A 25,776-nucleotide genomic window follows, 5' to 3' on the forward strand; every position below is an offset into this window, starting at 1 on the left:
GTAAGGTACAGTAATACATGACAGAATATATTATGTAACAAATAAAAATTGATGACAGAATAAATTCTGTATAATAGACAATTACGTGATAACTTGGCATGGCATAACATATATGATAACACACATACATACACTGTAGTTCCTTTACTTAGCACACATACACAGTAGACTGCTAGTAAGTTAAAAGCTAACTTACCTCGATCTCCGCATTTCTTATAAAACTTCAAGTGCGACTACGAGGAATTGTAATTAGTGATTCTAAAAGTTAGAAATAAATCACTGATAATTTGAAATATGGAAAATGCTAACTTAAAGAGTAAAATTTTCATTTTACTCTCTACATGTGGGAAAATGACCGTTTTACCCATAACTTAAGGATTTTCCATACTAATTCCAAAAGTTTCCAAAATTTACATTTCTCATGTAAATTTTGTCCTAAACTTAAATATCAACTTAGAAAAATTTAAAACAAAACACAATTATGAAAAACACACTATGACCGAAACATCCATAGGCCATTTCCCTTGATTTTTATTGCAATTCCTTCCAACTTCAAAACTCATGCCTAAACCAAAATTTTACAACAAATATCTTCCAATCCTAAATTCAAAACCATACTTAAAACATCCATTTAGAAAAAGCTAATAATCAACACCAAACTTTTTTGTAAAAAGATCCAAGCACTTGAATTACAAGTTTTGACTTTAAATCAAAACATCTCCAAGAATTTCAAAAATCAAATCTTACTTCTAACATATTCATAATATCATCCTAACATCAACCATGCTTTAAATCATCAAACTAAAGTCACAAAAATCACAAAATAATATTTGGAGTTTTTAGTTTTACACTTAGTCCAAAAACAGAAACTTTTTCCTCAACTAGTTTTGATAAATCTCTTGATCTATGACTTATAAATATATGATCTTCAAACCAAACCATCACATGGTTTAAAAAGATGTCCTAAAACATCTATAAGCTTCTAATTCAAGATCATATGGTTAGAAATTAACCAAAACATAAATTTAGCCAAGAATATCCACACTTTGGCTTATTTGAATATCTTTTTGCATAAAATTTCATATCTTTGAAACTAATATCAAATATCTTCAAAATAATAATATAACATGTATATAAGGTACTTAGGATCCTCCAATAAAATTATTAAAGTCATTAGAATAGGTTTAGACCACCAAAGAGTTAAACTTTCTCAAAACAGAAACTGTTTTTCTTCTTCCAGTTTCTAAGTTTCTAAATTTAAGAAAATCTTTCATCAAAACCTTTAATCATGCAAAAATCCTCAACAAATAGTCACATATACATGTTAACAATACTCCATAAAAATTTCGGACCAATATCTATCCATTAGCTTGGTCAAAAACTCCAAACTATAACATATTCTCCAGTTTATCTCCCAGAATGACCTTTCTATAGTTTACACAATATTTGATTGACCAAATGATCTTCAAATGGGGAAAATAAGATATCAATATAAACTAGACTAAAAAAGGAACAACTTATATGAAGGAGACTTTATGATAAAACACTTACAACAGCTTCGAAATGGGCGTGCAAAAGACCTCCTAAAAGCTGTCTGAGAGAGAGTGTTTGATATTCTTTCAATGGAAAGTGTAAATGAAGATAATTTCGTGGGGAGAGGTGGCTGGAGATACTTATGGATGAGATATGGAAGAGATGAGGCTGGAGTTGAGAGTTGAGTGTAGTTTTCTCCTACCCAAAATATCTATAAAAGATTATCTCATAATATTCTATCCAATAGTATCTACAAAAAATCAACTTAAGATATTTTTATCTAATAATATCTATAAAAATCAACTCAAAATATTTTTATCCAATAATATTCATGAAAATTACCTCAAGATATTTCTTTTTATCCAATAATATCTACAGTTTTGAACAGACGTTTTGACCGAAAATATGAAAAAATGTTATTGCGCCATAAGATTTTAAATAACCCTCCGAGTCTAATGGCACAAACCATAATACATTTTGACACTTCTAACTATCTCCAATAATCAAAAACACACTTCTGATACCATAGTAAATAATAACACTAACTATATAGTTAGACAAAAACCTATACGATTAATGGATTCGTGAAAACTTATGGAGTTTTCACGAGGTTCCTAAAGTTAATAGAAATTTCACAATTAAATTTCTAGTGGGCTGTTACATTTATGATGGACGAAAACCATACAACAAGCCAAACCTTTGGGATGATTACAAAAACAACAAAAAATGATAAAAAAAAAAGATCAATCTATAACAAAAAATGATCTTCGAATATATGCCGTGCCTATTTTGTCCAATCTGAACAACTCTTTTGTTAGGAGCGGCAGTTGAGAACTTACCTCATAAAACTTTTTCTCACCAAATGATCCTCTTTGAGCTAACGAATCCGCTACCTTATTGCTTTCTCTATATAAGTGGTGAATTGAAAAGATCCATCCCACAATCAAGTCTTTCAACTGATCTAAAAAATCCCACAAATACCACACTGTACATCTATTCTTCAACACCCACTTAACAACTACCTCTGAATGACATTCTATTTCAACATTTGAGAAACCCATATGCTTGTATATCCTTTTGTTTTGTAGACATGTTTTATATTTGTGTTTTTCTGAGGTTGCAAAATTATCAATGGTCACCAATGTGAGAGATTTGATTTATTTCTCAATGATTATCAATTCGAGTCATTTCAAAATTATTGGAAGTTTATCTAACTATTAACTTCAGGATCTTGTGAGATTAATCGAGGTGCGAGCAAGTTGGTCCAAACACATACGGATATAAAAAAGATATTATCAATTTATGAATTAGTGTGGTTGAAATTCCACCTTTTAACTATATGTTTTACATCATCATGTCACATATCTTAAAAGTTTTTTTTATCACTATATTTTAAGGGTTTAGTTCTAAATTTCTCAGTATCGTTATGGATTCATTTAAATCCTTCTCGAATAGGAAAATTATATAAATTATATCCATCCTTTTTTTATTTTAATATGGTGAATTAATATTGACTATCAACTTTTAATTCTTTCTTTGAAACAAAGGATGATTCGATAAAGATGAAAAATACAATATTCTATATAATAAAATAAAATTGAGATAAAGAAATTAATTTTTTTTATATGGATCATATATTCACTTACTTTTTTTTTTTAATAAGTGTGTGATGTATGTACACTCTATAGTTATAAATATCATATCTTGAATAATACTAGATATAATTATGGATTATGCAAGCGCTGTGCACTTATTTTAAAAAATAGTAAAATCCACTATTAAAAAAAATTAATTTTTTATGTGAATCTTATAAATATTATTTCTCAATTAGAAAACTTCCTAACATGCAAGGATGCTATTATATTTTGTTTTGATGCCTTTAAAAATAAAAGTATCTCACCGAGAATGGATATTGAAAAGAATAATATTAGTATGTCCTCTTATTTTATCCACTCAATTTAATCACTTATGTATTTAATTTTTTTTCAAGTTTTTTTTTTATTTACTAATTAAGGAAATGATTATTAGTATAGAACTGCTTTGGAGCGGTCCGGCTGTTTTTAAGGGAATAGCAGCCACCAATTGTATGCTTCCACATCATTGATTCCACAAAATTAACGTGAGCATCATCACATTCCTGCAAAGCACCTGCACTTCAAAATTTTTGCCTAGCAAGACCACCATCACTAGCCACGGTGCCATTTTCTCTCGCAAGACTCCACCACGGACAAAAACAGAGCCATCCTTATCCAACTTCGCAAGCCACACATCTTGCTTTCACCACCTCAAGCCACCATACAGATCATCTTTCTCGTAGCCCAACGACTGTGAGTCATGAAGAAACAACCGGTAGACAACCAGCCCCTTCCATAAACTGCAACCACCCAAACGCATGGCATCCACTACAGCCATACAAAACACACGGCATCAAGCTGCCAGCCCCAGTTTCCCTCCATGCCTCAACCGAGCAGAACTCTGTTTTTGGCCTTCAGAGCAAAGCAGCCAATGGTAAAACACCACCCAGTCTACAGTGGGTACTCTACGCATGGAACACCTCTGATTTTGCTATTAAAAACAGAGCACAACCAGTTTCTTCCCTTCCATTCTCTCTCTAGCTTTCGCTCCTCTTTCTCTTTCTATTTCTCTCGCTGCTTTTTTTTCTAAAAGGATTTGACGACGACGAGTTTTGGCTACCACCTGAGTTTCTCGCCGATCACAACTTGGCCACTGACAAGAATAATAACTGAAAGAGCGAAGGTAATGGGTTCTGCTCCGACACTGAGGCGACGACATCTTTGTTCCCCTTTAGTTTCCCTATGGATTTGGCTCTTTTGGTACTTCATCGGATCTCGGTTCTCCAATGGAGGCTTCGAGAAGCTGCGATGGGCTGGGGGCTAGAGACTTTGAGAGCGGGGCTGTGACACTGGATCACAAGATGAGGGGGGCTGAAGGCTTCGAGGAGCTGGACGCTGGATCAGGAGATGAGAGGTTTAGCAAAGGAGATGAGGGTCTGGCGATCTCCTACGATGCAGTCCAATTATATTTTTCAATGGACCGCCTACGTGGCAATCAGTTATTGGTGGGCTGTTTTTTATAACTGTACAGACAGACCGATTTTAAGATTTTCTCTTATTAGTATATTAGTATTTTTTTAATTTTTAAAAAATATTTGAAACAAAAAACAAATAAAAAGAAAAATACAATTTGTAGTAAAGCGCATAACAAGTAGACAAATTGATAGGTATTATAGCACTACCTGATTTATTTTAAAAGAGCAATGTTATATACAGTCGTAGAATTGTAAACGCCGCGCAATCGTTTTGAAAAAAAGTAAAGTCCACGATTAAAAAGTTAGTTTTTTTTTCATATGAGTTTCATATTAATTCATTTTTTTCAAAATGACTACATATTATTTGTACAATCACGATTACAAATATCATTTTTCATTTTAAAAACGTTTAAAAATATACAATTTACACGTTGCGGTAGATCTAGCGACTAGCATGGTCCTCGCCAACAGTGACACGTCGGCGCGTCGCTTGTATGTACCGCCAGGTAATGTTAACAGGCTTGTTTCGAAAAAGGTAATGATATCAGCCACCAAGAAAATACAAAGGAAAAAAAAAAAAAAAAGAATGAATCAAGACAAAAAGGAAAAAAAGAAAAAAAGAAAATACAAAGCGTAAAATAATTTAAAAAGGAACAAGGGAGGAAATAAGGGAGAGGAGATCTGTGAGAACTTGAAAACCAAAATATTTTCATACACAGCTCTCCTTCTCTCCGGTCAGATCGGGAACCCCCACCCTCCACCATCCGCATATTAGGTTTTTAAATGTTACGATATTTTCTCTCTCTTTTTTTTCCTCATATGAAAATTTAAAAATTATCCGACCGTTGATCACTTTGAATTTAGTGTCATTCCCAAATTTCTTGATCCCAAATGAATATATTTCTTTAGGGTTTGTTTCGTGGGGTTTGGTGGGGATTTTTTTTCTTTTTTAAAATTCTCTAATCCGCGTAACTTGATTAGAATTGTGGATTAATTATACGAGAACTTTGGAGTTTGGGGGCTTTGGATCAGAATGGCTTCGGCTCAGGTGCTGCGGAAACAGGAGCATTTGCAAGCTGGAAAGCGCCGGGTACGTTTTCTAACTTCATATCATTCTACTTTAGTTTTATGTGGTTGGAAATATTTACATAGATTCTCATATGGGATTTATTGTTTGGTTTTGAAATTTCATCATTGTGTCCATTGCCATTGTATTCTTATGTATGCGTGCGTTAGTAGGTGATGCTATGTCCATTTTTTGTATTATTCAAGAATTTATTTTATTTGAATTCGTAGAAATATTTTGTAGCGGGATGGGTTATAATATTTACGATATTGCTGCCTGTTGTTTAGTTGAAAAAAATGTGTTCTTTTATATCTTGTTGAGATCAATATAACTTCAACGACTGACTGAGCTTTGGACACATTTTCTCATGAGTGCATTGTGCTTAGAAGCAACACTAAAGATTTTACTTTTAGACTCAATCAACTATGTATGTCTCTCTCCAGCGCTGCCGCTTTTTAGACACTTTATGAACTGGATTCCAACATACAACTTCAACATTGCATGTGTTGTGGTTTTGCTACATTTTTTCCCAACACTTTTGTATATGTCCCGTGTCCTCGGGCCTTTGTCTATTTTATGCTCAATAAAACTATGTTTACCGATTGGAAAAAAATTTCATCTCATTGACTTTAGGCTTGTAATTGCATTTTAATCTCATGGAAAGTATGTGTTTTCTGTACAAGAATAGTTTCTTGTTACTTAAAAAAAAAAAAAAAAAAATCTTTGAGATGGATGATGGAGTTGAGACTGAAGAGCCAACTATGTCACAATTGATCTGTTGGAAGCACACATTGGAGGTGGAAGCTTTCTTATAACTTTTTTTTTTTAAAAAATTTATTGTACATACATTTGCAAATCCATTTTGATAATTTCCTTTTAATTTGAGCTACAATCCCAAATATCTTAGATGTGCTTTTTTCTGGGTCAAAATTCACACGTTGTCTTCAATTATATTGCAGCTGGAGGAGTTCCGTAGGAAAAAAGCAGCAGAGCAAGCAAAGAAGGCTGCGTCTACTAGCCAAAATCATGCTTCTGATGTCAGGCCTAATGAGAGACAGCCTTTGGAAACTGTCCCTGTACTTATTACAGATTCAGAGGGAGTTGGCACATCTGATATTCAGGGCCAAGCTTTTATAGGACTCTCTCCTGCTGTAACTGTCAGTGAAAACAAAGAAATTATTTTTCCCATTAAAAATGAGAAAGATTCTTCAGATGATGCACCTTCTACTCCTCAATTGTCAGTGAAAAATTATGATGCATATTCTGCAGATAACAAAAACTTTAAGAGATATGGTAGTTCAGGATTTGATGGATCAATGGATGTTAATCATATCCATGGGACAGAAGGGCATAATATTGATTTCAGAATATATGCTGGAGTGCATGGCGGACTTCCTTATGAGACTACAGCTGATTGGTCTATTCTTTCACGCACACAAGCAAGTCAGGACTTTGACAGTACAAGTAGTAAATCTAGTTTTCATGGGACAGATGAAATCCAACCAACAGAAAGTGGCAATTCTTTGATGCAGTCCAGTGTTAAAAATCCTGGTTATTCTATTGTTTCTACTACAAAAGTCTCACCTCAGGATTCTGATGGTATTCGACTGCAAGATTATTCCAGTAATGCTAGCATGCTGATTGGTGCTCATACATCCTCTGCATTTTATGATGGTAATTTGCATATTTGAATACCTTGTACCAGTGTTTTTCATCTACTAAGACGAGCTTGTATTATATAGAATATGTATGCATATATAGTTTTTTGGGGGAAGGAACTGACCTGTCTTGGGGTTTTATGGTAGACTCTATCCAGCCCACAACTAATGTAAGAGGGTCTGCTCATGAAGCTGGGAAATACATGAATGGTGTTGCCCACATCAATGATTCTAAGGTTTCCAATTTTGGGGAAAGAAATGTTAATGGTCCTGCTAGTGTAGACAATGCAGCTCCACAATCATTTGAAGCGATGGATTTTGGTGCTGAAGTCAGGAGTTCCCCCAATCAAGTACCACTATTTTTAGCCAAAACTGAAACAAATTCTAGGAGATCTCGGCCATCTTTTCTCGATTCTCTTAATGTTCCTAAAGCTTCTTCAGCGACTCTCTTTCAACATACCGAACCTGAGGAGTCATTTATGTCCAATGGTTCAAATACAAACAGCATGGAATTTTTAGGATCATCTTTTTTTCAAAAGCCATCAGGACAGAGTGAAAGTGAAGGGGCTTCTTCAAAGCTGAAAACTCTTAATGGTCCTAGCGAATTCGATCAATCCACGCATTCTTCCGAATATTCCAGCAATGAGGCATTTGTGAGATCGAGTATATATGGCAACAGCATGGATAGGAAACAGGAGTTTTTTTCAGCTAAAAATAATGAAGATTTTGCTGCTTTGGAACAGGTTCCCATATTTTATGTTGCTGCATTTTGATAACCTTGTTCTCTTAGTATGTTGTCATTTAGATTAAAGTTTCTGAAGCTAATTAGGCTGCTTAGACTGATAAGTTCCTTAATATGTAAAGTATCTATTTATTGAGAACCTCAGCTACATGTGAATTGATGATCTACAGGAGTTGATCACCCTTTTTAAAAAAAAAAATAAAAATGCCTATCCAAATGTAGCACAGAGTGGATGTTGACAACCTAGATGACTTTAGAATTACTAGATGTATGTCAGCATTCTCTGAGCTGTGTTGTTTTGACTTCTGAAAAAGTGGACTCTTTTAATCAAATGTTTTTGGGTTCCGAGAGTAATTCTTTATTTTTTTTAAAAAATTTTTGAAGTAACTAATTATCATATTCGGTTACAAAGGGTAGGGGAAACCACTGTTTGTATTGAAAGAAATGCTAGAGTGATCTTTCTTTGAGTGCTACCGCTATTTATTTTTTGCTCAAACTGATGTTTTGCCGTTGTAGAGTAGTGCTTCTTGGAAGATGGGATGACTGCTTACAGGATTTATTTTTCTTTATCTGTTTTGATTCTTGTGATAATTAAATTTCAGTCTCAAAACTCAAACCAGTAGACCTCCCATGTTCTTGGGTTACTTTTATTTACTTTTTAGTTCATTTACCCAAAAAGGAGGGAAGATGTTTTTTGTTTTTGGACAAGAGATAAATATTAATTAACTGAATGTAATAGGCATAGCCCGTGTACACAAGAAGTATACAAAAGAACACCTAAATACATTCTAAGAGCGATGAATTAAAGACAAAAAATATGAACACTGTCCCCGTTTAGTACAATAGCGGAAAACCAAAGTAGTAAAGTGTGGAGAAAAAAATTCTTCAGCTCCGCCATTGTGCGTTCCTTATCTTCGAAACAATGCGCATTCCTTTCCAACTAAATACACCATATGATACACAACGGGATCATCTTCCACGCTGCGGCCACTTGCTGACAGCCTTGCATCTTCCTCCAGCAACTCAACATATCCACCACCCTCAGAGGCATAACCCAAGCCACATCAACCCTTTGAAAGATCTCATCCGACAACTCCCTTGTTGCCTCAAAATGTAGTAAGAGGTGATCCACATATTCTCCATTATTTTTACACATATAACACCAATCCAACACAATACATCCCCTCTTCCTCAGATTGTCCGTGGTCAAGATCTTCCCAAGAGCGGCATTCCATATAAAAAAAGCTACTTTAGAAGGCAGATGAGACCTCCATATGCCCTTCCAGGGAAACGAAGGATAATCTTGTGTTAAAAAAATTTTATAGTATGCCTTGACAGTACATTTCTTGTGATTATTAGATTTCCACTTCAGCCTATAACGCAGAGCCATAGGGATCCTCGTGGAGTATAGAAGGCTGAAAAAATCTGATACAATCAGTAATTCCCAATCATGAACTGATAAGAACCATGAGAAAATATCCGCGTATCTACCACTGAAGCCTCCCCATTAGCTGCAATACGATATAGAGCATGGAAAATCTGGTGAAGGGTTGCAAATTTCATGAGCTGAATTGTATTAAAAAAAAGGTAGGAGAATTAGGAAGCTTCACAAGCCAATAATAATAATTTAATGCTTGTCTCTAATTATTTTGTCTGGCATTCCACTCATTCTAGAAGCTGGCTACCCTTGAACAGGGAGGATGAGACACTCAGCTCGCTTGTCTTTGGACCAAATTGCATCTTCTACACCCGAAAACAAGATGTGAAGAGTGAGATCACTCAGGTTTAATCCCATAGGGCCTGAACAAGTTTTGAAGATCTGGAGAGATTTGATATGGGAATAAAAAACATTTGAAAATTTGTTTAAATGGCAGTATATCACATATTTGAATAACTTAATTAAAAAAACTACTTGATCACTTTGGAAAAAAGTATGCTCTTGACACTTTAACATTTGAAAAAAGGGCTTTGAGATGAATATAACTATAATTTTTCTTTGAAGTATTGTCATATACTTAATGTGAACGTTACCTGAGATGCATTTGCGGGAAACTCATCGTCGAGGGCCTGTGTACCCCCTATTTAGTCGGGACAGTTCCCGGGTCCCAGTGCTAATAAAATAAAAACTTAATGTGAATGATTGATCCCCCTGTGTTTTTTTATAAGTATTAGAAAATTTATTACTAGAAAATGCAAAAGCAATAGATGGTCCCCTTATATCTTCACTTGTAATTAATAGTTTGTATAAATCAATCGATGCATTGATGTCAACTTCTTTTTTGCCGTAGAATAATTACTTATAGTATCCTCTTTCGTGCCATTCAGCATATTGAAGATTTGACTCAAGAAAAATTCTCTTTGCAACGAGCTCTTGAGGCCTCACGTGCTTTAGCAGAGTCCCTAGCTGCTGAAAATTCATCCGCAACAGATAGTTACAACCAACAGGTTGGTTCTGAATTTATTATACTTGTGGCATTACAACTTATTCTTGAGAGCTTGTTAAATTTTTATGTTTCAACATGACCTCTTCCATGGCTCGTGATCTCTATTTTATATTTCTGTTTTATTTCCTCTTTCTCATTCATAATTAAAGATGTACGTGCTGCAAGAACTATCTTAATGGGATAGTGATACTCCATGAAGGATAATGAAGCTAATGACACTTATTTTTCTTTCCTTTTCCCTTTCTTTAATTTGATTTGATTTCATGTTCTTAAATGATATGGATATTTGCATCAGGTTTTAGATTTTAGGAGCTTCTGTGGGTTAAGCGTTGAGTTCAAAATTTGTATTCTGCCCATTTCTAGGTAGATAACAAGGTTGTATGCTCAGAAAATAAAGGTGACCAACTTAGACACAAAAGTTCAAAACATCATTGTGAATGCATGGTTGGTAGTACATTTTCATATTTTGGTGTCTATTTCAAATGGATATTAAATAGGAAAAAAAAAGGTCTCAAAACAAGGTTTTTAGTTGTATTAGTCTGGGAATATAAAGGTTAGGTTGGGTAACACATGGTGTTGAGAATGCTGCGAATGACATGGTAGTTGGTGTTGACAGAAATATGGTTAGCTTGCTGACTACCAGTCGGTTAATGTGGAAACTGACCTCCGGGTCTGAACTCCAAAGGCTTTTCCCAAGTGCCTATGCATTTATAATGCAATCTTCCATGTGATCCTGGCTGTTCCAGTTTTTGATGTAAAATTATTATGGTTTGTTCTCTGACATTTCTGACAGGTTTCAGAGATGGTAACACATTTCAGTTCTAATCCATCTGTTTTTTCATCCATATTTTCTTCAGAGAAGTGTCATTAATCAACTTAAATTTGACATGGAAAACTTACAGGAGGAAATCAAGGCCAAACTGGTTAGTATCCATTTTTTCTTAATTTGCTGCTTGTTACTTCTATCTGTTCTTCCCCTAAGGGTTGACTCAAGTGGTAAAGGCTTTGGTCTTGGTGGTATGCTCCCTCTAGGCCCATGTTTCAAATCCCATTGGGTGCAAACAATCTCTAAGGGCTATCGGATTGGGGGATTTTCCTCTTGAATTACATGAGGTGCATTTGCGGGAAACTCTTTGTCGAGGGCTTTTGCAACCTTGGGATTATTCTGGATGTTATTTTCGGACACCCAGTGCCAATAAAAAAAAAACTTCATTTGTTATTCCCTTTTTCATTTTTTTTTGTTTGTTTGTGTGTTTGTGTGTGTGAAAAAAAAGAAGCCAATTAGCAGAGCAAGAGTGTCGGTAAAAGATGTCCCGAATTTCTTTGAAGGTTGGTGATATGAAATAAAATCCAAGTGATTCTCTATGCCTATCAAATCTCTCTCTTTCATTTTGATAATGGCCTCAAACAAGTTGCTACATTCAATTAGAATAGATAATACCTATAAAAAAAATTTCTGCTTGTTCATCAACTAACATAAGTCTGACATAGAATACTCATTCGATTTCATGTTGGATAGAAGTTATGTTATTTCCTGCTTTGGCGTTAGCATGGCATGTATGGTTTCAAATTGTTTTAAAGTTGTTTAATTGTCCTTTACTTTTGTTGCTATATGGGTACTCTTTGATCCAGGTGGAACTTGAGTCTGTTAGGATTGAATATGCAAATGCACACCTAGAATGCAATGCTGCTGATGAGCGCGCCAAGTTGCTGGCTTCTGAAGTTATCGGTTTAGAGGAGAAGGTAGTTAGATTTATTGGAATATTTAAGTTTTGTTGTTGCCTTTTATTAAAAAAATGCTATTCCATATGATGCCAAAAAAAAAAAAAAAAAAAAAAAGAACATAAATTGATATACCCTTGAAAGGTGTGTTCCACAGAAAAATAACCTATTGGAATCATGCCTTTTATCTACCCATATGTGTGTGTAGTGGACACACATGCATGTAAAATCACACTTACATATTACTTGTAGACTTGTAAATATGAGTCCTTGAGAATTTTATGGCAAAATCGTGATTATTTTTCTATATTGCTAGATTGTGAGTTGGGATCCAAGAATGGTGTCGATATTTTAAATTTGAAAATATGTGGTTGAAATTTGAAGGTTTTGTGGGTAGGGTTAGGCTATGGTGGTCTTCATATTAGTTTCATGGTCCCCTAGCTTCATCTACTAAAAGTTTTGAAAAAAGATTTAAAGCTTTGGAATAATCTATCTTTTGGCAATATAGGTGAATGTAAGAAATCTATGTTGGAGGAGTTGCAGGAGTTATAGAGGATACAGGAGGGCCTAGTCCTTATCTTAGAAGAATTATCACGGAAGTCAGAGGTGGTCTTAGGATTAGAGAGGTTACATTATTGGTGGAGATTTCTTGGCACCAAAAATCTAGAGGATTGTGGCTGAAAGAAGGGGATCGGGGTACAAAGTTATGTCATATAGTGGCTAACTCTCATAGTAGAACCAATAACATTGAGATGTTGAATATAGATGGTGTGGATTGTATGGAGGCCCTTGCGATTTGAGAACATGTTGCTGATTTTTTTGAACACATGCTTACCGAGCAACAGGGGTGGTGACCAAAGCTTGATGGACTAGCTTTTGAGTCTGTTGAGTCACATAAGGTCTCTTGGTTGGAGAGGCCTTTTGAGGAGATTGAGGTTCACAATGTGGTGAGGAGAAGGGTAAAAGACAAAGCACCAGGTCCATACGGATTTTCTATGGGTTTCTTCCAATCATGTTGGGAGGTGGTGAAGGAGGATCTAATGAAGCTATTCCAGGAATTGCTCTCAATTGGAAAATTTGAGGAAAGCCTTAATGTAACTTTTATTGCATTGATTCCTAAGAAGATCGGGATATCGGAGGTTAAGGATTATCAGCCCATTAGTCTTGTGAATGGGGTGTATAAGATTATCTCCAAAGTGCTTGCAAATAGCCTAGGGGCGGTATTGGGGAAGATCATTACAAAACCAAAAATGCATTTGTAAGGGGTAGGCAAATATTGGACTCAGTTGTCATTGCCAATGAATGCCTAGATAGTAGACTAAAAGCTGGCAGTATAGGGATCTTATGTAAGTTGGATATGGAAAAGGCCTATAATCATGTTAACTGAGATTTCTTACATTACTTACTTGGGAGGTGTGGATTTGGGAAGAGATGGTGTTCGTGGATCAAATGATGTATAGCAAAGGCGAAGTTTTCAATTTTGGTGAATGACAGTCCAGTTGGTTTATTTAACAACTCCTGAGGCCTAAGACAGAGATTCATTGTCCCTACTCCTCTTTGTCATTGTTGTGGAGGCGCTTAACAGAATGATAGTGCTTTGGTTAATAATAGATTTTTAGCTGGATTCTCTGTTGGTGATCCCAACGGGGGTACTTTTAAAATTTCTCACTTACCATTTGTAGATGATACACTAACATTTTGTGAGGCAAACCAAAACCAAATTCATGCACTGAGAACACTTTTACTCTTTTTTGAAGCGGCACCAAGTTTGAAAGTGAATTTTGACAAATCAGAGCTGGTACTAGTTGACAATGTGTGTAACATCCATCAACTGGCTAACACTCTTGGATGTAAGGTTTCATCTCTTCCCATGAATTACCTTGGCGTTTCGTTAGGGGCTGCCTCAAGGGCTAAATCAATCTATGATACTAGGGGTGGGCTCCGACTCCGACGGAGTCAGAATGGTCAACTCCGACCTCCGACTCCAACAGGAGTCGGAGAAAAATTTTCACTCTGACTCTGAAATGATGTCGGAACTCCGATCGGAGCATTGTTGGGCTTCAGCCCACCTCCGACTTCGAAGGCCCATGCGAAATTCAAGATCCAACAACCTAATTGACTTCCAATTTCAAAAAACTAATGTAAAAATAAATAAAAAAACTTAAATACAAATGACATTGATTAAATTCCATACAATCATACATTACAAAGCCAAAAAGTAGTAAATTAGTAATTGAACATTGATAAAGTCTTGATTCTTGAACATCAATAAAGGAACAAAGTCTTAATTCTTGGAGTTGAAGCCAGTAGCCACTACCATTCGGCATTCGTTCTCATAAACTTTTATCTGCAAAATAATACATATGAAAATATTTTTAAAAAATATAGTATGAATTATGAAATGGTCAATAATTTTTTAAATGATTTAAAAATACTAATATGGTACCTGAATAGCATCACTACAATGCATGAACACAACTCCTCATCCATGTAACTTGTAACTCATCCGCAATTATCACTCATCCACAACTATGCTAGGGTTCACAAGTATGTCTACAAAATCATAACAATTGGAAGTTTAATAATTAAAACATTACAAATATTTAAATTATCATTTAAAAGCATATAAACTATAAAGTTACCTGATTCAAGCCTATAGCTCTCTGGATCAATGATATCTACTCCAATGGGCATTTGACATAGCCAGTTTTTTGTGCAAATGAGGGCCTCCACAATTGAAGCTGACAATGAACTCCGATAAGCATCCAACACACGACCTACAGTGCTAAACGCCGACTCAGATGCAACCGTAGTAATAGAAATAGCTAGCAGATCTCGGACTATTTGGAAAAGAATAGGAAACTTGGTGGAATGAACCTTTCACCAAGTTAATAACTGAAATGCATCACTAGGTGCCTCGACATTTTCCATCAAATAGCATTCAACTTCGGAACTACATTGCATAATATTTCGCGATGCACGCCTTTGATGATATCGCTGCACCAATGGTGATGAAATAGCTGCAGCAAAAGCAGTGTAATCATAGGAAGATGTCGAACTAGTCGGGTGTGAGGAGCTACGGCTGCCACTTGCTGAAGCAGGATGACCATTATTGTTGTAGTGGCTATATAAGCCATCAATATCCTTTCTCAGCTCTCTAATAAACTCTTCAGCCTTCTCTTCCCCAAGGATGTCAATAAAGAAAAATTGTATACTTTCCAGCTTATATCGGGGGTCAAGTATTGCAGCCACAAGTAATAAATCTATTTATCTTCACAATATTCCCCCAATATTTATCATATTTTGATTTCATCCTCATAGTCGTAGCATATAACAGTCCCTCACTGTTAGCATAACTCTGTTGCAGGTGTTCATAAATCCTCAAAAGCTCATCGAAGTATAAGTTTGCAGTACAATATTTTGATCCAGATATCCGCATAGTTGTATCATAAAAAAATTTCAAAAAATCAACAAAAGACTTTACACGATCCCAATCAACTGCATCCGACGCACCGAGCCCCCTTTTCCCCCCAGTAGACTCCATCAAAGCATACTTCAAACCCCCATCCTCGACCTCCATTCTCTGGAACGCTCTTTCGTACTTTTGCGCCACCTCCAACATCATATATGTCGAGTTCCATCGAGTCGGAACGTCCAAACACAACATCGCGGAAGATGGAATCTGAAGCTGTTCTGCTATAGCCTTAAACTTGCCAAGCTTTTGGGGGGAAGCCCTCACATATCTCACAATATTGCGGACTTTGGTAATTGAATCATCAACCTCGTTCAACCCCTCAGATACAATGAGGTTGATGATATGAGCACAACATTGAACATGTAGGAACTCGTGTCAACGAAGGATATCATCTTTTACCGTTGTATTCCTCTTGAACCACTCAATTGCAGTGTCATTGGCACTGGTATTGTCAACTGTGATACAAAGGACTTTTTTAATACCCCAGTCCTGAATACAATCATCCATCATTGCACCAATGGATGCACCCTTGTGATCAACAATCTCTTTAAATTCAATTATTCATTTATCCAGCCTCCACTCATTGTCAATAAAGTGGGCTGTGATACATATGTAGCCCACATTTTGTATGGACGTCCATGTCGACTAAACATCTTCATTTTCGTCTTTTCCCTCACGTGCCTCTTCATACAATCTCGCATAACCGTATACTTTGAAGGCATGGGAAAACGTGGCTCAGGACAGCGCACAAATTTATTGAAGCCTTTTTTGTCAACTGTGGTAAAAGGCATCTCATCAGTAATGATCATCTCTGCAAGTAATTCCCGCAACATCTTCTCACTATATTGAGGGATTATAAGCTTCTTAACATGTAAATGGCCACCATCAGTTGCCATTTGAGTTTCATAAATGAGCTTTGTTTGATCAGTGCCAGTGGCCACCAATCCCTTCACGATCTTATACCGTTGGCAACCAGTAAGATGTGCTATTAATACACTGGTGCCTTGCTTCTTCGAATGGCAACCACAAAGTTGCCCACAGTGGTTGCATCTTGCCTGAGGGTTCACACGATCACCAGGAATTTTATTGAAATGTTCCTAAGTCCACGACCGTTTTTTAGAAGGCCGTGGTGGTTGATTAGGCTCAATGGGCACATCTGCCATCTCCTCCTCTTCATTGAACATATCTTCATCTTCTCCTTCTATATCTACTGGGAGTCGACTACTTGCACAAGAAGTAACTGCGCTAGATACCGCTCTAGATGCTGGTCTAGATGCTGCCCTAGATGGGGCTTTAGGGGTGGAAGTATCCGCCATCGTCGGGGTGGAAGCCCTCGCTAGTGTAGGAGGACTAGCATTGTCTCCAAAATCTCTACTTCCACTATGTCTAGCATCCATACTATTTGAAATCAAAGAATCTGAAAAATTAAATTAAAAGTAGGGAGTTAATTGCTAAATAAAAAATTAGAAGTACTGTAAATAAAATAAAATTATAACAAAGCTGTAAATACAGTCGAATTTACTATTTAGAGAAACCTTTTCACATATTTACTTTCTCGTTTGTCAAGTTTCTTAATTTATCAAAAGAAGAGGCTCAATATATAATTCTCACAAACAGGAACAAATTAATGCTGTTTTGGCAGCACTGCATATATATACAATTCTCCATCTTTTACGTCTGGTAAAAGTTGGTAGAAAATAACAAGCAATATTAATTAAAAGCTGCTTTTTGTAAACCTGAATGAGGATCAAATTGATCAATGATATAGACATACATACATATATATATATATATATATAATCAGTTGGATAATATATAATAATATGATATAGTGATAATAATTTCAGCATTTATTCATGTCCGGACTTAGGGAAATCATAAAGAACCTACTTGGATGGAAAAAATGAATTAGCATCCCAAAGCATATCGGATGTAGCTTTTCTCATGACTAAACTAAAGTGGCCCTTGTGTTTCAAAAAGAAGGGTGCACTTGTTTATCAATATGACATGGCCAGATATATACCAACATGTGTTTATTACATGCCATTATGAACCTAAATCCATATATATATATATATATTTAATATATGTATATAAAAGGATTATTTGAGTCTTTTATTATATACATAGAGAATTAATTTCAATCATGAACTGATCATTTTTTATTTGCATTGAGAGTCTTAAAGTTGAATTTAAAGCTAGATCCATACCTTGGCAATACACTATACAGTATGATTAGGATATAGAACTTCCTTGATTTGAATAAAAAAATAAAAGAGATCCAAATGTTGTTTTAAATACTTATGAGAGATGTTAGAAAAAATGATCTAACGTGTTGTTCACTTGTTCTCTTGTTTGGTGTTGCTCCTTGATCTAATGATCTAATGTGATGTTAGATTTTTTTTAATTAAGTAAAAAAGATTAAACACAAGTAGTAGACTAGTGTTGTTCACTTGTTCTCGTTCTTGATATTTCAAAAAACAAACTAATGATTCACTGAGGCATTTTCACAAACAGTTTGCATGCAACCACATTTACATTCCTATAACAATGATTCCGTTACTGCATTTCCATCCTAATTACATACAACGAACTAAATTCATAAACCAACAAATTAAATTGCAAAAAAAGGAACCATTACATTACATTATTTGAAAAAAACTACAACCTAAAATTAGTAATTACCGATTGGGAATTGGGAACTGTAAGTGGTGACCAGTCGGCAGGATGCGTCTCAGGGACTCTCAGCTGTGAGCTGTGTATGGGCAAGACAAATGACGGCCATCGTGTGAGGCTGAGGGTAGTCGTGTGACGGTGTGAGCCGTAAGCCTGTAAGGCTATAAGTGTGAGGTCTCGGGGCGAGGAGGTGAGGCTGCACTGAGGGGGACTCGGGGAGGGCTAAATCAAGAAATGACATTATGCAACGCCAACGGGCCACAGTGAACGACGCCGTTCCTATTTAAATGGAACGGCGTCGTTTAATAAAGAGGTATATTTAAAAAAAAATTAAAACAGATGCAAAACGACGTCGTTTTGCATATGTTTTAATTTTAAAAAATTCGGAAGTCGGAGTCAGAAATCAGAGCAACTCACCACTCCGACTCCGACTCCGACTTCCGAACATCAACTCAGAGCTACTCCGACTCTGATTCCGCTTTCCGAAAATTCCGACTGTGTCGGAGTCGGAATCGGAGTGGAGTTCGGACGGAATCGGAAATGTCGGAGTTTTGCACAGCCCTATATGATACAATGATCGAGAAGGTAAAATGTAGATTGGCAGGTTGAAAGAGACTGTACTTGTCGAATGGTGGCAAGATCACCTTAATCAAGAGTATTCTGACTAATTTACCAATGTGCTTTCTATCTCTATTCCTAATTCCAGCATGTGTGGCGATCCGGATTGAGAAACTTCATCGTGCTTTCCTTTGGAGTGGCATGGGCGTTGACTTCAAATTCCATTCAGTCAGTTGGGACAAGGTATGCTCTCCATTATCCTTTGGAGGGCTAGGAATTAGAAACCTAAGGATTATTTTCAATCGAGCTTTACTCGAGAAATGGTTGTGGCGATATAATATGGAACCAGAAGCCCTATGGAAATCGGTGGTTGGCTGTAAATATGGAGGTTTTTATTTTTGTTTTTTTTGCTGGGGGGGGGGGGGGGGGGTACTAGAGAGATAAGTGGGGCTAATGGAGTGGGAGTGTGGAAGCACATTAGACGAGGGTGGCGGGTTTTTAATCATCATACAAGACCCGTGTTGGGAGATGGCTCAATAAAATTCCGGAGCGACCTATGGTGTGGGAATAATGCCCTAAAGGATGCGTTCCCTTTAGTTTTCTAGGTTACATGCGAGAAAGAAGCTTTAGTGGCTGATCTTATAACAATATTTGGGGATCAAGTCTAATGGTGCATCAACTTCATTAGGGCGGCCCAATATTGAGAAGTTGGTAGCTTTGAAAACTTTTTTAGTCTTTTGTATTCCATGAAACCGAGCACTCAAGGAGTTGACTTGTTGTGGTGGATACCCACAGGCAAAGGTACATTCTTGGTTCACTCTTTCTATAAGTCTCTCACACAGCCGCAGAAGAATTAGTTTCCATGGAGAAGGATTTAGCGAAATAAGGCTCCTCCCAAAGCGGCATTCTTTGCTTGGACAACTTCTATGGGTAAGATTTTGACGATGGATAACTTGCGGAAACACAGGGTGATCATGGTAGATTGGTGTTGCATGTGTAAGAAAAATGGCAAGACTGTGGATCATCTCTTATTTCATTGTGAGCTTGCTAGAGCGTTATGGGATGAAGTGTTTTGCATATTAGGGCTAGCTTTGATAATGCCCGCCATAATGGCTGTGTTGTTGGCCAGCTGGACAAACTTAGGAGGTATTCCACAAATCAAAGCTGTGTGGAAGACGGTTCCCATTCGTATTCTGTGGTGCTTGTGGCAGTAGTGAAATGACCAGCCGTTCGAAGACAAGGAGTGCACGATAGAGGAACTTAGATCTCTTTTTGTTAGGACTTTAATTCTATGGGCCATAGCTATAGATTTTAATGGGCTTGATGTTCATGATTTTCTTGTTTCCATTGCTTCTTCTTAGATAGGTGTTACCTCTTGTATACCATCTTGTGTACTTGGGCTGTGTCTATTATTATCAATATAAGTGTTTACTTATAAAAAAAAAAAAAAATCGTGATTAGTATACTGTTTTAGTGCTTTTACATGCAGACTGTTTTTGATCAGTTAACTTGTGGTTCAAAAGTTTTTTGTACCATGGTCAGGTTTGGTGGTATAGTTAAATGTAATTGTTAGGTTACGCAATGTAGTCAATCAAATTTCCTTTGATCTGAAAAATGTCATGATAGTAATAGGTTTACAAAATGGAAGTTTTGATTTAGACGAGTTGGCTTTTCTTTTTGGGTCTTTTTATATTCGTTTTCCTTAGTATTTGATTAGTCTTATTGTTTGTCTTGTGATAATAAGCTTGAGATATTAGTGGCTTAGGATGCTTGGCCATTCTATTGGTTACATTATTTGATTCAATCTAGATTGACCATTCTATCCCTGAATCCCAGTTGATGATAAAAAGATGATGGATTAAGTAATGTAAAAAATTTTCAAGTATACACTTCTCTGAATCTAGTGAGTGATGATAGATTAGTCTAAACATCCCTGTTTATTCGTGATTTAAAAATTACTACATCTCAGATGCTTAATTACTTCTATGCAAAAGTAAGTATATTGTATTGTATACTGGATTTTTTACATTTCCCATTCACTGCTTTGTTTCTTGAAATCGTTCTATGATTAATTTGTGTAGGCACTCAGACTAAGATCTAGTGAGCTAAAGCTGGAGAGGCAACTGGAGAACTCCCAAGCTGAAATCTCTTCATACAGGTATGCTTTAAATTATAAGTTTCCTGTAGACAAATAACTGTGCATGCATTTCAGCATCACTTATTCTAATGACTATCGCTGGATTTCTGTTTGTGTTGGTTTTCTCTTTTGTTGATGCAGTGTTATCTAAAGCCATGAAAACGAATTTTCTGTAATTTCTATAAATTTTATATGGAGGGAATAATGAATTGTAAATTAATTTTGAAATCTGTGATGGTATGAATAATAGAAAAAATTACCGAAAATGAAACTAAACTGTCATTATTGATTAAAGACTAATTTGACTTTTTTAATATAGTTTTTAAAAATGTAAGAGATTTGCTACTGAAATCCAATATTATAGTTTCTTTTATAAGCCAAGTCACATTATTTTATTAAAGAGTGATAGAGGCACAACCCAAGTACAGTGGGAGTATTACATCGAAGAATGCCTAGTTAAGGAGTGGAATGGGAGCAAAGATCAGAAAGAAGAAGTTCGAAATTCAATATTGTTTTATCAAGTTCTACATCCTGCTGTGGAACACTTCTTTCCATAGAGATGTATATGGTGGAACAAGTCTCCCTCAAGAGTGGCTTCTCTGTATAGACAGCGACTTTAGGGAAAATCTGACCGTGGGTAATTTAAGGAAGAGATGCATAATGGTGATGGACTAGTGTTCTGTGAGTGGAGAAACTATGTGGGTTGCTTTTATTTGCAGGCACAAGAGGAGTTTTCTTGTATAGTGCATTTGGAAGCCCATAATCTTGGTGACTCATTTTAGGGAGATGGCTCTTCTGCTTATGGTGTGCCTACTTTTACTTGCATTTAGTGTTATACTCCCTGTAGCACTTGTTCCAAGTTCTATTTGTGACCTTAAAATGATGCAAGATGTATAGCCCGAGTTACCACTGTTCATATCACAAGTTCTTTCTTATTAATTGGGAGTAAATCATTGTAGGAGCACTGAGTGAAATGTTGAAGTGGAACACTCTTTCTTACAATAGTGCTTTGGGAACTTGTTTGTCTCTTCACGTGGGCAGAAATTTGATCAATCCTGCATAATGTTTTCAATTGCAAGCTTTTAGTTATGGGATGTCAGGAAATGATGATCATAGTGAATAATTTGCAGAAAGAAAATGTCTAGCTTAGAGAAAGATCGTCAGGATTTGCAGTCAACTATTGATGCTCTTCAAGAAGGTAAGCATGCTTTTTATGCTTTTCTACAGAAGGTTTAGATTCTGTTAATAATTTATCTTCTAGCTTCAATGACTTTTTTATCAGAATGTTAGGGTTTGAGTGGCCTTCATTCATATAAAATTGGTTATTTTTGTGCCATTTTTTTGGGGGATGAGGAGGATTTTGGGGAGCTAGGTTGGGGATGATAAGGAAGTAATTTTATCAATCTCGAGTCCACAACATCTGTATCCGAATTTCCATTTAAACCCGGTTGAAAATTTGTGCTCTACCTCGAGGATAATTTATTAAAATGTATTTCTTCAATTATTGTCTCATTGCCTTCTTTTTATATTTTCTATAAATTCAAAGAATAGAAATCCAACATACCGAATTGTTGAAAATTTCCATTGTTTCTTCTCCTATAACTGTTGATGTAACAAAAATGACTTCGTCACATTGGCATGTCAGCATATAACGTTTGCAATGTCTGCCCCTAATTTGTTTCTATCCTATTTTGTTTGCCTGACACAGAGAAGAAGCTGTTGCAGTCTAAGCTGTGGAAAGCTTCCACAAGTGCAAAGTCTATTGATTTTAGCAATAATACTCTTAATAAGAGAGATACATCTACCTCTACTGAAGATTTAGGTAAGATTGCATTTTTTCATGGCTCAGTTGCTGCTCACAAAAATTTTGATACTGCTTTATATAAAAATCATTGTTAGACAGCTAAATCAGGTCTATTTGCCATGTCATTCTCATCGCTGATAAAGTTCTCGTACAAATACAAAAAAATTATATAGTAATTACATATAAAATTTGTTTATATTTCTGTGTTTTAGATGCCAAATGATTCCTTTGTTTCCTCACCAAAAACAATGTTTAACATCTGAAAATAGGCATTATGCTGATATTGTGTATTCATATTACTGATTAAGGGGTACAGGATTGGTTCTTAAAAAATTGTCTTCATTCATTTTCTTTTCTTTATTTTTTCGGCAAGTAAAAGATCTTTATTAAAAAGGGAAAAAGGGAAAGGAATCAATCTTTTCTTCTTATTCTCAATGATATTCAATTTTCTCTTTGCGGGTATCTGTTCATTGATTCAATTCTTCCAGATGCTTCCTTCCATGAAATGGATCAAAATGCATCTTCGCTTGGAAGTGATGCCTCCAGTGTTAACTTGCTGCCTGAAAATGGACAGTCAACTCTTGAAGTTTCATCAGTGAATATTCCTCCTGATCAGATGAGAATGATTAACAATATCAGCACTTTAATCTCTGAGGTATAGTCTGGCTTAGTTTTTTTTATATATTTTCTGTTCATTGCTAGTTTATATGGAAATGTCTTGAGATTCAATTCTCTCATCAGATTTTTCCTTCTTCTTTTAATTATTTGATGTTGTAAAGTAGATCGCAGTTTAGACCTAACAAGAGCACTGGCCTTTTCATGCTGCAGTTAGCTTTGGAGAAAGAAGAGTTGATGCAAGCTTTGGCATCCGAGTTATCTCATTGTTCCAAGCTAAAGGTAATTTTTAACTTGAAGTACGCTTTACTTGCTGCTTTTAGAAATTACATCGTAAGTATAGATATTTAGTCTTGTTTTAATCTCTTCAGAAAGTCACTTTTGAATTGTTCTGTATTGGCGTATTATTTGATGCATTGCAAGACCATTATAATTCCTTTGTATTGTGGTATTATAATACCTTTGTCCATTCCTTTGTTGCAATCAGGGCTTTGTTCATTCCTTTGTTTAAATTTTGTCGTCCTACTCTTGTCTTGTATACAAAGTGGTTAAAAATTACGTGTTTGTTTGGTAGGTCATATGTACATCTAAATTTGGTGCCTTGTTCAGTTATTAATTTGAATATTATTTACTTACCTGTCCTGATTTTCATTAATGAAGGAGATTAACAAGGAGTTGTCCCATAAGCTCGAAGCTCAAACTCAAAGGCTAGAGCTTTTGACTGCTCAAAGTATGGCCCATGAGATTATACCAGCTAGGCAACCTGATTCTCGTGCTATGCATGAGAATACCCCATATGCAGATGAGGGTGATGAGGTATCATTTATCTTTTTATGTGTTTTAATTTATTCTATGTTGGCTGGGTCTTTGTGTGTGTAGGTGTGTGTGGGATGTGTGTGATTGTGTTTTTTAATGTTTAAAACCAGCAAGAAGAGTTTTTCAATGGTTTTTCAATTTGCATCCAGTCATTACAACTTTCCCAAACTTTTTCAAATTTCAAAACAAAAATAATATTAAAAAATAATATTCTAATAATATTTGATTTAATTTTCAACTTTCATCTCATCTCAATTCACTATCCAAACCAGGAATATTACAATAGACTTGCATAGAGACCAGTGCTGTGCAAGAGAATTTGCCTTGCAATAGCTTTTTATTGGTTGTTTTACAGTTCCCAAATCTATGAATTGGAAGCTAAAATATTTCACGGTTCTACTTCTGTTTTTAATATTATTTCTTGCTTGATTAGGTGGTAGAGAGGGTCTTAGGATGGATCATGAAGCTCTTTCCTGGAGGGCCATCAAGACGGAGAACCAGCAAGCTTCTGTAATACGCAAACCAGAATAGCTGTCTGCAATTCAGATCTGATTTGGTCATCCCCCCATGATGTATTTGGTGATACAACAAAGGTAGTAGTTTGTATATCTTGAGTCAACTATACAGCCATTCTTTGTGGAAAGGAAATGAGTTTTGTTTTGAGAGGCCTTCCCATCGATTGGAAAATTCAATTATCATTTATTAGACAGAAGACAATAAAAAAAATGTCCCGTAAATGGCACCGTTTCTTTTGTGTTTGGATATCAAAGTGTAATGGGACATTTGTTGGATATGATGTTAGAGAGAGAGAGAGAGAGAGAGAGATGATGTTGATATATACAAATATTACAGGTTGTAACATTCATACTGTTTTGTTGTTGTTTTTACTGCTCATGTCAATTGTATTTGAGATCAAAGAGGGGCTTAAGCCTAGGAAATGGATCAAAGTTTTGGTTTTCCACAGGTTCTTGTCCTGCTGTATTTTGGACTTCATGCTTGGCTTGGTTATACAAGAATGAAGAATGATTGTGATATCAGAGTTTCTCCCTCCATCTTCATTTCTTGAAGTTTTGCACGAAGATTTCTCATCTCTTTCTTTCTGCATCTTCCCAAAATTCTTAGGTACACCCATTTAGAACCGATATTCAATAGATTAGAATTTTCGTAAACAGGACACCCTGGCCGTAGGGTAGTCTCGCGTTCAGGCAAGAAATGTTTTGGTAAAATCAAGTCCTGAGAGTTATTTCATGTGCAAACCGTTTAATAGAACCCACCATTCACATAACATACCTTATGTTACAAGATTTGAATTATAAGATTTAAAATTTAAAATTTTATCAAATCATGTCATGCTATCTATGATGTATCCCCTTCCACTCTCTCTCTAGACCAAACGCTTTTCATTCTCTTTGAACTTTCACTCCAGTTCTGATTAGAGGGGTTGGGAGCGTCGGCTCCCTTCTCCCTCCTCTCCTCTCTTC

At 35.8% G+C, this 25,776-nt stretch overlaps 1 protein-coding gene and 1 non-coding gene across 2 annotated transcripts; both read left to right on the forward strand.

Annotated features, from left to right (window-relative positions):
- The first annotated feature begins 5,211 nt into the window (after positions 1–5,211).
- Positions 5,212–25,332, forward strand: LOC122300614 (protein BLISTER-like). Its single transcript, XM_043111393.1, has 13 exons — positions 5,212–5,672; positions 6,608–7,322; positions 7,454–8,049; positions 10,374–10,493; positions 11,350–11,415; positions 12,125–12,235; positions 21,005–21,081; positions 22,191–22,258; positions 22,769–22,882; positions 23,353–23,519; positions 23,693–23,761; positions 24,140–24,295; positions 24,729–25,332. The coding sequence occupies exons 1-13, from the start codon at positions 5,616–5,618 to the stop codon at positions 24,807–24,809; spliced, it is 2,397 nt and encodes a 798-aa protein (XP_042967327.1). The 5' UTR covers positions 5,212–5,615; the 3' UTR covers positions 24,810–25,332.
- LOC122302072 lies at positions 11,780–11,914 on the forward strand. Its single transcript, XR_006240320.1, has one exon. It is a non-coding gene; the product is annotated as a small nucleolar RNA snoR86 (small nucleolar RNA).
- Positions 25,333–25,776: the final 444 nt, after the last annotated feature.

The sequence above is a fragment of the Carya illinoinensis genome, chromosome 2 (genome assembly GCF_018687715.1).
Source record: "Carya illinoinensis cultivar Pawnee chromosome 2, C.illinoinensisPawnee_v1, whole genome shotgun sequence".
Taxonomy (NCBI): Eukaryota; Viridiplantae; Streptophyta; class Magnoliopsida; order Fagales; family Juglandaceae; genus Carya; species Carya illinoinensis.